Source organism: Sphaeramia orbicularis, chromosome 5 (assembly GCF_902148855.1).
Source record: "Sphaeramia orbicularis chromosome 5, fSphaOr1.1, whole genome shotgun sequence".
NCBI classification, from domain to species: Eukaryota; Metazoa; Chordata; class Actinopteri; order Kurtiformes; family Apogonidae; genus Sphaeramia; species Sphaeramia orbicularis.
In genome coordinates, this window is record NC_043961.1 from 38,630,562 (window position 1) to 38,645,689 (window position 15,128).

At 37.1% G+C, this 15,128-nt stretch overlaps 1 protein-coding gene across 7 annotated transcripts in view; it reads left to right on the plus strand.

The window, feature by feature from the left end:
• The first annotated feature begins 256 nt into the window (after positions 1-256).
• ptprt (protein tyrosine phosphatase receptor type T) overlaps positions 257-15,128 on the plus strand; it is a 625,436-nt gene continuing 610,564 nt past the window's right edge. For 6 of the 7 annotated variants that reach the window (XM_030135308.1, XM_030135311.1, XM_030135309.1 and 3 more), the window contains exon 1: positions 258-717. In XM_030135308.1, the coding sequence (XP_029991168.1) occupies positions 630-717 (88 nt within the window). In that variant the 5' untranslated portion in view covers positions 258-629. Of the gene's footprint in view, positions 718-15,128 lie in introns of all 7 variants that reach the window. The other variant, XM_030135306.1, reaches the window with a different exon arrangement.

Genomic DNA, 15,128 nt, shown 5'->3' on the forward strand with positions numbered 1-15,128 from the left:
GTGCTTGTCTGTCACTATTTTATTGTTTAATGACCTTTTCGTCGTTTCTTATCCTTTTCTGCTGTGACAATTTAATTTCCTCCATTTAATGATGACTTCAATGACGTTTTCCCTCCAAATGCCCATATTTACTGTGTCTTAGTGACAGTTTTCCACTCGGAGAATCGCTTGAAGCCACGTTTTATTTTGAAACTCATGACCGGAAAATTTCCCACACGCTAATCCACCGTCTTTACACGGGTGTCAGGCGCCCGGTGCGGTGCGCTCCGCTCCTCTCCAACTCCCCTTCAGTCTGTCACAGACCGTCTGAGCGCGCACACACGCACCGTGTCCCAAACGCGCACACAACCCAGAGGAGACCAGAGGAGAGGAGAGACAGCTCCTGTTTGTCGGTTTCCAACTTACTCTCTCTCTCTCTTTTTTTTTTTCTTTTTTGCTTCTACCTTTGTCTTTTTGTCTCTTCTTCGCCACCAATGCGAGGATTTTATCACTGCTGTCGCTTTTGTTATCACTGTTGTCCCGAAGTCCGGAAAACCAGTTTAAGGATCAGACGGGAGTATGTAAAATAACCCGCAACCACTGAGCAAAACAAGAGGACAAAAAAAAACAAAAAACAAAAAAGAACCAACATGGATGGACGGAGTTATTCTCTGGTTTTGCCGTCAGCTTTCATCTACTTTGTACTTTTGGGATTTACTCATGGACAATTCTTTCCAGGTAAATCAATTTATTTCTTCTATTTGACAGTGCGTTCTCTTATTTATTGGGTATTTGTTTCTATTTTTGGTGCTCTGGAGGCTTGTTTTACGAGTTTAATGTTACAAGGACTGAGGTGGGAATAACAGAAAATGGATAACGCCTGGCAGTGCGTGCGTTCTAGTGCCTTCAGGTGCACCTTGGAGCTGGTTGTATTCCTATGAAGCACACCGCCGCGGTTTTAACACTTCGAACTCAGTTGTGAACACACTTTTTTTAGTGGTGAAAACAGTTCGTGTCTGTACAGGATCGAGCTTATCTTGCTACCTTAATATAAGTAGACTGGAGACAAACGCGTGCAGTGCTTTGAAATGGAAGTGGACCCGATACTTGTGCTTATTTTAATGGACAAATGTTCCCTCAGAATGACCGCGGCCTGGCCTTTTCCTCGGTTCTCATTGCGCACCAGAGTTCCGTGCGCGCAGCGGAGGTTTAGTGTGTACTTTTAGACTTGGAGGTGGTGTTGCTCCTGTAAGTGTGGACAGTGTGTCTCTGGAGGCTTTTACTGTGGCTGATACTTTAGTGGGAGGACAAGACGGACCGTGCTGACCGTCCTGGTGCAAAGCTGTCTGGGTTTAAACTAAAGGCTTTGGCTGATTTATTTATTAGGCTGAGATACTAAGATTTGTAGGCAAATGTTGTATTATTTGATTGATCTGTACAAAAGGCATTCACAACGCGGCACTGCGGTGTCACGAAGTGTCTAAATGTGCCCACAGAAGCCTTTTCAGTCTGCCTCTTAAACCCCATGCCTTCATCTTCATCTTCATCTCAGATGGAAACAGCTCAGTGCAGCAGCAGCAGCAGCAGGTCGAACACTGCGCTCCTCTGGCACTTGTTACGCGGTGGGGCTGTTTTTGAGCCTGAGTGTTTCTACAAAAAAAAAAAAAAAAAAAGCAGAGCTGGATGTACATCTGATAAACAGTTCTGTCCCGAATAAAACCCCCTTATAATTTATTATGACACAGAGGTAAAAGTAGAAGTTTATTATCAGCAGAACCCACCGATCATTCTAAAGGCACATTGTTCCGCTGGAACTCTGTTTGGGATTCTTTGAGAGTTGGACTAGCTTTGTTATGTATGTGAAATCAAACAAAGGCTGTGTTCTAAACCCTTTTAACAGAATCCTCCTTTGTGGAGTTGAGGCTGATAGAAGTACACAGATCGGTGTAAATTACTGAGGTTTTGCCGCGCACTGCAGCAGCAGTATCATCCCGTCGGCTGTGTCCGCCTCTGCCGGCACCTTCTGCTTGGTATTCATACCCTGTAAGGCTGCAAAAAAGAGGTTACTTTCAAGGGAAGACGGGCTCCAAACACTCCCTCTCCTCTCTTCCCTTTTTTCAGTCCGTCGTAGACTCCGTGTCTCCGTGCAGAGCGCCGGAGCGGCGGTGCCATCACACTCCGTGCGTAACGGCGCAGCTCAGGAACCCGTAACAATGCACTTAATAGTGGAATTAAACAACTGGGAACATATCTGCGCATGTTTTCGAAGTGTTACATATGTATGCGTGTTTTTAACTCGTGGCATTAGAACTTTAACACCCTCTAAAGTCTGTTTTTGTCTCTGTGTTTGAAAGTATCATACAGTCCAGTCAAAGCTCTGTTGTGTTATGATGAGGATGAGGATGTGTGTGAATCAGAGGGAGGAAGCTGGAGAACAGGAGAACAGGACTTGATCACTTCATATGGCGTCAGTGTTGGAGAACTTGGAGATGTGCTGCGTAATATGCATGGGGTGTCACTACTGATTTCTCTATAACAGCAGGATACATTACCTGAACAGAAGCTTCATTTGCAGTGTGTGTGTGTGTGTGTGTGTGTGTGTGTGTGTGTGTGTGTGTGTGTGTGTGTGTGTGTGTAGGACTCAGAAGTCATGTCGTGTCATTTGCATCTATGTCGTTAGGGGGCGATATTGGCCCATCAGACCACCCCCGTCTAATGGATACACACACACACACACATTATCAGAGCGACCAGATTGTTTCTAATGATTCCTCCTCTTATTCTTTTTCTAACAACTGGATTTAGGTTTTTTAAATATAAAAACATACAGTTGAAATGATAATGGCCAGAGAGCCACTGATGAAGAAAATGATCTCAGTCTGTCTGTCTGTCTGTTTGTTTTAATGGCATCTGCTAAAACTTTCTACTGTCCTCTCACGTATCGGCTGCACAATTTGAGGCCAAATTATTCAGATTAAATTAACCATTTAGTGGTACGATAACATGTTAATAAAAGAGCTATACACACACGTATATTAAAAAAAAAAATCTAATAATAATGACAAATCAACAGTGCACAGTAACTCCTGTACTTACCTCTCACCTACCTAAATATGTATGTGTATATGTGAATGTGTGACTTGATGGAATGGGAGAGGGATGGAGTGTGTGTGTTTTTACTGTTATTACTATTTATTCTAGGTCTTTTAATACTGTTGAACTGTTTTGTATTTTATATTGTGTATTTTTCTTTTCTCAAGTACTGTTTCTATAAGGCGCATATACATTTTGTGTTGTTGTGTGTATGCAATGACAATAGAATAGAATAGAATAGAATAGAATAGAATAGAATAGAATCGTTATTTTGTCAGTAGGGGTTCACACACGTAAGCATGCACCACACACTGAAATTTGTCTTGTCTTTAACCCATCACTAGATCATGCACCACACACACTGCATGCTAAGAGCAGTGTGCTGACCATGTCAGGAGCAAAAGGGGGGTTAAGTGCCTTGCTCAAGGGCATTTCAGCCAACAACTCCCCACCAGGCCAGGGAATCAAACCAGCGACTCTTTGCTCACAAGCCGACGCTCCAGTCGACTACGCCCCGGCTGCCTCACTAATAATGGAATCTTGTGTGTGTGTGTGTGTGTGTGTGTGTGTGTGTGTGTGTGTGTGTGTGTGTGTGTGTGTGTTTAAATGAGATTTTTCTAAAATCTCATTTAAACACTAGCAAACATCAACAGACTATCAACAGTCAAATATGCAGAAAAAAATTCATGTACACTCCACAACTGGCTGAACCTGTGTTTCCCAAACTATGGGTCCGAACCCAAAGTGGGTCCCAGATCTGCTTTTACTGGATGGTTAATTAGTGCAGGAAAATGTATAGCAATATTATGAGAAGTGAATTCATTTTGGAACTCTCTGGAAGGGTTTATTAGTGCTGACCTTAAAGCTCTATGAAATGAAGAGGAGAGATGTGATATTAAAAATTAATCAAGCTTAAGATGACTTAATAGGCACAAGGCAAAAAAATGATGTAAAACATGCAGCAAGACTAAAAGGGAAAAAAAGGTAAAAGATACAATAAAATTAAAATGATGTAAACATAAGAGGCCAAAAATTATATTTAAAAGACTTTCAGGGACAGTGTTTTAACAGTGGAGGAGTCAGTGAAATGTATGGCATTGGAATAGAAATTCATAATGTTTTTTTTAATAAGTTTTGGTAATGAGGAGACCCCAAATTCCTGATCTGGAACTTGAGCTAAAAAGTGTCAGAACCTCTGATCTAAGTGAATTTAAAAAAAAAAAAAAAAAAAAAAAAAAAAAAAAAAAAAACTGTTCTCTTGTAGGAATGGAGTTACATGTTTGAGTGGAAGTTACCATGAGGCTCAGAACAGGATAGGATGGGTGAAAGGATGACTATGTTTACTTCAGAAAATGTTCTGTTTTTGCTGTTATTCCAAAAAAGACAAAAGTTCCAATAATCTGTTTTTACGGCTAATGAAAATGAACATTCTGGTTTTATTCATGTTCACATAAAGCCATGCAAGCTCTGATTAAAAGTAGGGTTTTTTCTCCAAAGTTTTTCATTTGTAGCAGCTGTTCCACTGTGTGAACACAGTCTTCCTCTGTCCTGAAAAGGTCAGCTTTTCAATATTTTAACCTTGTTCTTAGTTGTGTTTCTACTTCTGTGTATTTTTGCTTGGAGAATCTGTTTCTATCAGAGCGAGTCTTTGTCTCTGTTCTAGTCGACTGTAAACTGAAGCATGCTTCAGAACATAATACGGTATGTTCAAAGAATCAAAATAAAAACATGTCCCACATGTCTTTTGTTTTAAAATGCTCAATTTAGAAAAAGACTAATTCAGAAAATTCTGAATACTAGTGGAGTATTCGAGTATTAGTGAAAAGGGAAGGTCATTTTTTTAGTTGTTGATTGATGGGTTTTAAATGATGAAATCCTGCACGATGAGACATTTATTTCATTATTCTAAAAAGTAGATATTCATGCTACAAAATCATCTATAAGGAATGTGCACTTGCATATCTTGTCTGGCTGATGCGTCGCCTTGATGCATTGTATTGGGCCAACAAGTTACATTTTTTGTTGGATGACTCTGCGGAACAAATGTGGAGGTTTCATTGAAATAAATGAGGGAATTGTGCTGCTCCATGTCTGAACACGGCCTTTTTTGCTATTTCTGTGAAGTGACCCTGGCAGAATGTTTCATTGTGTAGTTTCGAGACAGCTTTATGTTCAGAGCAGAGGCGTGTGTTACTCAAGGCTGTCGGTTTGATCCTGAATGCTTATGTGTGTGAACCGGGGGTGCAGCTGTGCACTTGATCCATGCCTTTTAGCTTCAGCGATCGCTAATTGTTGAACATCCAGTCGGATCTGGAGGTGATGGCTAAGGCGATGAGGTGTGTGTGAGTGTGTGTGTGTGTGTGCTTCCAGGGAACCCAATTTACAATTTATATTCCAGATAATGAGATTTCTTTGGTTGTATAAGGACAGAAGGGTTAGGAGTGAAAGAGACAAAAGGAGAATGTCTCTCTCCTTGACTCAGTTGACATGTTGAAGGGACGTGGACAAGACTTTGGCTTTGATCAAATCAATACCACCTCAGTTCCTCAATTATAGAGCCCTTTATGTGATTAGTGTGCCACACAGAAGGAGAGTGTCATACCAACACAGGAGAGGTGAAACCTGAGGAAATTTGAAGGCGCAAAGGAAATGAAAAAGAAGGTCAGTAGAGAACAATTCGGGAGTTTTATAAAGAACTCAAAGAGATGAGACATGATGATGGAAGACAGACATGTGGACAGGTGCTGGTACTGGTGGAAGTTGACTGTAGTGTCCTGTGGCAGGACAATGGAGCCTATTAAGGCTCATTTATGTTCGCTTTACGTATGTAAATAGGTTCGTCCGTTTCTAACGTTGTCATGCATCACTGCCTTCATACTTCCATGTGTCCTGTACGTTGGTATGAGTGTTTCTCAATTAATGCACCAGAGGGAGACGCTCTTAATTTCCATATTGGCCAAATACCATGAAGAAGAGTGAATTTTTTTAAGAGGAAGACAGGCAATAATAACAAACATGGCGAAGACAGAGGAGGTTTTACTAATATGGATAATAATATTAATATTTAGAAGGATAGTTGTCATAAATATGTCAGTGGTTTTTCACTAACACACTTTCAAAGCCGCTGTTTATGGAAATTATTCTCTTCAAATCTCAGCACTGCCTCCACTGTTCCTGGTGGTACTGCTCCGTTTCATCCTTCCAGGTACGCATCCGCAAGCTCCTGGAAAACGGACAGAATTACACACATAATGTACGCAGAGGATGGACAGAACACTCTGTCTGTATCCGTCTGCATCTTTAACGTAGAGCATAAATGAGCCCTCAGAGGGTTGGTTTGTTTTTTTCACTCATGTACTGACTGATATAATCATGTCTGTCTTTTTTCTGAGTTACACAATCAAAGGGACTGAAATACCTACAGAGTGGCGTTATACTATATGTCCCTCTCAGAAGGATTCAGTCGGAATAAAGCTGGGTGCAGTAGCCAGAAATGTTATGATTAACATGCTCATATCAGTCATAACTGTTCATTAATATATAACTATCAAATTATTATTTCTGTCCTGTTTAAAGGCTGAATTTTAATCTTGGGTGAAATATGAAGAAGCTGGATGGTTATTTCCCCGCCGCCCGAAGGGGAGGCAAGGGGTATTGTTTTTGGTTCGGTTTATTTGTTTGTTTGGTTGTGAATACTGTAGCACCAAAACTATTAGTTGAATTCATACCAAATTGGGTTTATAGATTGCCAGTGACCAAGAAAAGATCTGTTTACATTTTGGGAAAAGTAGGTCAACGTTAAAATTTTTAAAGAATTTTTTAAATCTTTTTTCTCTCCCATTTAATCATAAGGGGCAAAATTTAAAATGTCTATAAAAACAACAATTTTGTTTCAATTTACTTCAAACTTGGCACATATATAGAGGCAATTGATATTCTGACATCAGCACATGGATAGACGTGATGATATCAGCTGGATCAATGCCAAAATAAGCTACAATATGTGCGAGGGGCGTGGTTTGTTGGGCCTGGCACCACTTGTTTGTGACTTTAAATTCTTTGCAAAACAAGAAACATCTAGTGAACTTTAGCAAATTCAAAAAATGATGCAAAAAGTTGGTTACATTTTTTCTTTTTTATTTTGCATGTCAGAAATCAAGAGGTAGAATATCAAAAGTTATTATGCTTGTTCAACATTTGCATTAAAATATACATGCTACGTACTCGGTATTGGCAAGTACTCAAATGTAAGTACTTGTACACAGTCTGAAAAAAAGTGGTATCGGTACATCCCTGATAAATTCAGTTCTAAAGCGTCTATAAAAAGTCTTAAATTTAACTTGTAGATACCTGTAGGAACCCTGAACTTAAAATTGCATTAAAATGAATGACAAACACATTATTTTAGAGAAAATGTTTGATCGGAAATTATAGCAAACTACTTACACAAGATTCCTTCAACAGGAATCTTTGCGCCTGAAAGAAAAAGGGGAAAACATGATGAATGTAGCAAGTTCTAAATCACTTGCATGTGACATTAAAGAAGAAATATGTTAGTATGAGTGGTTCCTCCCTTTATACTGAAGTATAATAATGATTTGACATTTACTCTGATAATTTTGTACTCTACCAAATTTCATTTTGTTGTGAAATTTGACACCCAAATTGCATATCCGTCTCACAAACACAAAAACTCTTTACATATCAGACTGGAGTTGGTGCAGTCTCTGTCTGTCTGTCTGTCTGTCTGTCTCTCTCTCTCTCTTTCAGCACCACTGCCCACTTTAGCATTCGTTTAATGTCCAACTCTCTCTCTCTCTCTCTCTCAGACACACACTCGCCGATGTAGTCACAACGCCCAGGCACTCAGCATGCCCTGCTATTAGGCTGTCAGTTAGTCAGGCCAATAGAATAAGTGCTGTGGATTAGGCAGACGCACACACAGCGAGTGAGAGGCCGGACAGCATACTAAACAGAACAGGCCACAAGGTGACAGACAGCCTGTCATAAAGCGCTCGCTCGCTCACTCACTCTCTCTCTCTCTCTCTCTCTCTCTCTCTCTCTCTCTCTCTCTCTCTCTCTCTCTCTCTCTCTCTCTCTCACACACTCACACACACACACTCACACACACAAACTGCAGAGGAAACAATTACAGCCACTCAGACAGTCGATAACACGCAGACATAATCAACTTAGCATCACATTTGTTTTTTTCTCTTTTTCTCCATGTCTTCACCTCCTGTCATCTTTTGTCCTTTTCATTTCCTTCAACTGATCATCCTTTGCACTTGCTCCTGCTTTCGTTTTTGGTCTTTTTCCTTCTCCTCCTCTACCTCCTCCTCCAGAAAGGAGTGATGAACAAGGCGACACATGACCAGGCTATCTCTCTTACCACCTTTTACCTCTCCTTCTTACTTAACTCTTTCTCTTGTGTTCATCCATTATTTCTCTCTTTCCTCCTCAAGGTCTTCCTTTTATCCTTTTACCTCTGTCTTCCTCTTTCTCTCAGTCCCTTCAATCCCATCTTATTCTGTTCTGTCCTTTGTGTACCTCTCCTCTCCTCTCCTCTCCCTCCCCTCCCCTCCCCTCTCCTCTCCTCCTATCTCCTCCCATCTTACTAAATCATCGTTACTGATTCAATCTCTGCAACAATGGAACATGCTGTGTTATGTTCACACATGACATATGATGATATGAACAAGTTATCATGATGAAACATCTTCCTATTGTATCAGACAATATGTATAATTAGTATCAGATTTATATTTCAAGTTTAAGACTTCCTGATGAAAGCAGAAGAAGCCTTAAGGTTATCAGTAAAAGACAAAACAAACAAGCAAACAAAACAGACAACAGTAAAGTAAAACACAGACAAACAGAATGCAAGAGAAGCAAGATGAAAACAATAAAACATAGATAGAAAAAAAAACAGGATTCAAATGATGTAAACTACATAAAGAGACAAAAAATATGCAAAAGACTCAACAATTCAAAAATTGTCTAAACATGCAACAATATTGAAGGAATATAAAACACAAAATATGACAAAAGCAACATAGAGGAACACAACATAAAAGCCATTACAAGACAAATCAAGGTACATTTCAACAAATTCAGCAAATCAACCAGTGATATTGATATTTATCACATCACATAAATATCATTATTACTTTATTATCATCCTTAGTGCTCTTATGAAAATAACTGGAAACTGTTATAAACAAAATAAAAATATATAATAAACATTTCTCTCTGAATTTTCATGAAGTAAAAGATAGTTAAGAAATCAAATAAAACTAGATTAACCGACTCATACATAATTAGATTAGTCCTACTTCAGCAGAGTCATACTGCACTGCAGAATATACACTATTATAATGTCAAGTATAGTGTATTGTAAATTGGTCATGGATAAGGGACTAGGTTATATATTTTTTTTTATGATACATTCAAAAATTTAGGAAGGAGCTCATTGCCAAATAAAAAAAAAACACATTAAAACTTGTCTCAGACTCTTGTCACAATCAAAACTTTGTATTTGTTTGTTTCAGGAACTCATGGCCAGTTATCAAAGTTATTGCCAGAAAAAATACAACAAAGTAATTTCCCTGCAGGAGGTAAACAGCACTTAGTTCTGCAGTGATGGAGGAACATGTCAGACTGACAGTTTTGTCTTCCACTGGGATATCTGACAGAAAACCAAACCAGATACTGTGAGCAATGAATGGTAATGCTTAGAGACTCACATCTGATGAAAAGACAAGAAAAATGGATATTCCAAAGGCCACCCTGCCCCTGAGGGCAATTTTATTCAATGAAGTGACAGAACAAAAAAAGCTCCACAAACAAACACACAGCATTAGCCATGAAAAAGAGCATTATTACTGGTAATTCTTTTTCACCTTTTAAGGTTTACTATTTTTCACAAAGCACACCTGTAGTAAAAGCGTAAAGCCCACATGTATTAGATTATATTTGGGCATCATCAAGCGGCTACTTAGAGTAAAAAAAATGTTCAGATGATAATGAGTCGGCCTACATTTACCTGGCATATAAGTGTAAATACATGGAGGGAGAGGATATTTCTAGTACTTTGAGGCCATGCAAAGATATTTGTCAATTTCAGCCATTTTCACCGAAATCTTTATAAAAAATGTCTTGTTTTTGTAAGGTAAAAAAAATCTACATAAAAAATTAGCACATTTTTCAGCATGTCAAAAGTTGCTGTTTTTACTTGAAGTTGCCAAAATTAACATAACCATAGTGTCAGGTATATTGTTGACTGCAACTCCTGCAATTTTGGTGAAAAAAAATGAATTGGTCTAGGATTTGGGATATCAATATGAAGGGAATTCTGGTTACGTAGATTAAAGGGATTTTAGTCAATTCTCAAGTCCTCGAAGCTGATACACAAAATTATCTGTCAAGCACACATGATTTAATATAATCCCAATATCATGCTTGGACTGAATACGTATAAATAATGTTTCAAACCTATAATCATTAAAGTTGAGAAATAAACCAGTACTCTCTTGGGCAAGTAAAGTATGAGACAAAAATGCAAATGTGGATGTCAGATATAGTCTTTTAAAACAATGAACATCAATCGGCTCTTTTTTTTTTTTTTTTTTTTTTTTTGTAGACATTGTTTAGCAACAGTAAAGTTGGTTTTAGGACTCCCAAACAGTTAGGTACACGTGAGAAAATAAGTCTATTTTAAATTTTTATTTCACCCAACATGCTCATAGTCTCCTGACTGTGCCCATTTGAAGGAGAATGTTCTCTAGTTCTGTGTTCAGTATGTGACACCAAGACAACTACACCAGTTTAGACATAGTTAACACATAATAATAATAGAAATAACTGTAAAAAAAAAAAAAAAAAAAAAAAAAGGGTCAGGAGTGACTTATGACATGACAGGACAAATGTCAGACAGAGGGAATGTCCAAAAGTAGACAACATTGAGCTGTTTAATTTACACAATAAAGACATGCAATATCATTGATTAAAAATAGAAGTGCATGTTTCATCAGATTTTCCCCAACCGTTAAAAATGAAAACAATTGTTATGGTTCTACGGGTTAATAATAACAAAATAAAACCAAACAATAAACATAGCTTAATAATAATAATAATAATAATAATAATAATAATAATAATAGCAACAATAATAATAATAATAGCAATAATAATAATAATAATAATAATAATAATAATAATAATAATAATAATTTAACAATTTTAACCAATAATGTAGAAAATAATCAATAAAATGGGCCAAATTGAACTAGCAACAAAAACAAAAAACTAGAACAAACCAAAAGTGATAAAAATAACAAACAAAATTATAAAAATGACAAAAAAAAACAAAAAAAAAAGAACCAAACAGACAAAAACAACAACAACAACAACAACAAAACTACAAAATAGCTAAAATGAACCAAAAAGTCATCAAAATAATCAACCAAATGATCAAAATGAAAAAGAACATAAAAATCAAATAACCATTATATGACGATAAATTAAACAAAATAAGCTAAAAAAAAAAAAAAAAAAAAAAAAAACAATAAAGAAAACCAATGAATATTGTGGACATGGTGTCAGTGCAGTCCACTCTGCACCCATTGGATGTTCAGAGGTTAGAGTGAAGACTACGTTTACAATGGACAAAATGTAATGAAATGTAAACGCCTTCTATAGAAACTACACATACGAGTACATGTGCCAAATTGCAACCTCAATTATATCTGAATAATGTAATCAGAGTCAGACGATGCTCCCAGGCCACATAATGTGCTTCAACCTATCCCCTTCCATTGTGCAGCCACTTACACCTCCACATTGCGACATTTTGCCTCAGAATCTGTTGTGGCAGTAATAACTTAAATAAAATATACGCCTGCTGGACACTGACACCTTCATTAATAATAGGTTAAACCATTAATTACACTTAATTTCCTCATTACATTAATAATACAGGGAGAATATCACTGCCCATAAATTATATAGTGGTCATAAATGATACATCAGCACACGCAGAAACAAAAATAAATAAAGAAGTAATAAAGGAGCCATTATGACAATTCAGAGAATTCTGCAGCTGAATGCAAGGACGCATAAATGGAGTGGAAAATGTTTTTGTTTTCATCCTGTGAAGGCTGATAAGTGGTAGCCTCGGGGCACTGCGGTGCAGATGTTCATGTTTTATTGCACTGTAGGCCCCACCTTCAAAAGGGATGGTAGCAAAGCAGAAGCGCCTGTGTGACAAGATGGTCATGAGAGATGTGTTCAAATTATAATATACTTTTAGTTTGGAGGAAATGAAAAGAGTTATTGGGTGAAATTTGATTTTGAGATAGATGCCTCCAAAGGAAAAGACAAAAACAAAAAAAAAAACAACTGGATGGTCTACTGTTGATCAATATGCATGTCCTGTCCTGTCGTTTTTATATTTCTAGACTTTTGCACTGGCTTGTTTTTGTTTATAAATTCCTCCTTCATTACCCATAATGAATGTAATGAATGTTTTTGGTTCAGTTTGTTTCTTTGTTTGATTGATTCATGATTTCATTTTGGGAACAGTAGGTCAAAGTTCAAATTTTTAATGAATTGTTTAAATATTTTTTTCCTCCCATTTACTTATAATGGATTATATTTTAAATGTCTGTAACAGCTAAACTCTTGGTTGAATTCATACCAAATTAGGTTTATAGGTTGCCAGTGACCCAGAATAGATGTGGTTACATTTTGGAAAACATAAGTCAAAGTTTCAAATTTTTATGAATTTCTTAAATCTTTTTTTTCCCCATTTACTTATAATGGGCGAAATTTCAAATCTCTATAAAAACATCGATTTTGTTTCAATTTACTTCAAACTTGGCACATATATAGAGTCAACTGATATACTGACATCAGCACACGCAAAGACATGATGACATCAACTGGATCGATGCCAAAATAAGCTACAATATGTGCGAGGGGTGGGGTTTGTTGTGCCTGGCACCACTTGTTTATTCATTTACTTGTATGTTTATTTATTTATTTATTTCAAATTAAGAAAACCTTTGGCTTGTATTTCATTGGCTCCATCCTCAGTTTGCTTTTTTCTGCCAACCACCTCACCAACCTCCTGCTCATTAAAAAGGTAAAAACCAATGGATCCACTTTTTTTCTGGATAACTGTGAACAGTTATTGGTGTTTCGTACAAATATAAAACGTCCTCTTCAACTTTGTATTAAGTCATGATTTCTCATTTCTGCTTATCCTCCATATTATCCTCCATTAACTCTCCTGCTCTTTGCCTTGCTTTACTTTTCTCAATCTTCTCTACTTATTTATGGCAATCCAGTACTCCTCTTTTCTTTCCTCATCTCTGATAACAGTCACAGTGCATTCCCATCTTTCCGTTCACCTGTCAATCTCATCCACATGTCTGTCTGTATCAGTTAGTGTTTCCTGTAGCCGCTGATGACAGATGCAATTATCTATTAATGAGCATTCAATCAGTTTGCAAAATGCACAACACGACACACAAGCACACAAGGTTCCACTGTTAGATCACATTAAATACAGAAAAACAAGTTTGTGTAACAGAGAGGATCATTAAATATAGTTTTTTCTTTTGTTCAGACAAGACACTTGTCTGAACAAAAGAAAAAACTATATTTACATAAACAGAAGACAAAATGAACGTCTTTAGCCTTAGAGAAGATCATTGTATCATATCAGTGATGGTGAATGGTTAAATAGAAAGACTGAATATAAATGAATCCTAAGGCTGCAAAAACTAATTTGATTTGGTTTCAAAACTTTTGACTACATATCGATGACTGTTTTAGTTCAGAAACTCCAAAATTATAATATGATAAGACAAACTGGGAAACACACTAAAGTCATGTGATGAGTCATGTAAAAATTTGCCTACTAGAAAACGACAATTTCGTCAAAACTTTTGTTTTTCGATTAAAAGTTTTTGCGCTTGCAAGAGGTGGTAAAAGTGGTATATCTTGCAAAAACTGCAATGGAAAGACCTTTTTGCGCAACTACAATCACGTGAACAAAAAAGAAAGTGGATGTTGATGAATGTTACAACAAGTGAAGGAGGAACAGTTTTAAAACAAGCATGGCGTGGTATGTGTGGACACATCAGGAAACCTAATGATTTTTTAATTTAGTGGGGGATAGAGGGGTAACGAGCATTCTAGAGTCATAACAGCAGATATTTATGTTTGTCGCCATGTTTATTGAATGACTTCTTGTGACATCCCCTGATAATGAATAAACAAATCATCGTATTTGTGATTTAATGGAAAAACTGACATTATGCACTTCTGTTTTTTCAACATTTAGTAAATATCAGTAAAATTTTGCACATATGTCCAATGGAAATGCTACTACTGGTGAGAAAAAAAACATCATTTTAACAGGCAGAAACCTGGAGTAGACCCCAGCTCTGGAGAATGGGCATCTGCCTTGACCAGTTGGGTTAAAGAGAGAGGATTAAAGGAAGAGAGAAAAGGGGGGGGGGGGGGGACATGGAGAACTGATGCAGTTTAGCGTGTGTTTCAGCCACATGTTAAACATATTAACTAGAAGTGTCTTTCAAATAAAGTCTAGCACATGCATATTGGCCTTGGATGTCCCAACTCCAACCTAAAACTTATCACCTGGCATTGATCAGATGTTTTACAGCAGGGGTGTCAAACTCATTTTAGTTCAGGGGCCACATTCACCCAAATATGATCTCAAGTGGGCTGGACCAATAAAATAATAATGGTGGAAAAAAGTAAAATTATGTTTACATCTACAACGTTTCCTTAAAAATCTGAATAACATGAACAACTTGAAATATCTTAAGAAAAACAAGTGCAATTTTGACAATATTCTGCCTCAGCTCATCAGTTTATCATTTACACCTGTGCGTTACAACAAACATTACAATTACAAATACACAAAACATGTAGTACCAGGTGTAATATTTGTAAAATTGCGTTTACTTCTCTTAAGACATTTCAGGTTATTCATATTTGTACAGGTTATTCATATTTTTTGTAAA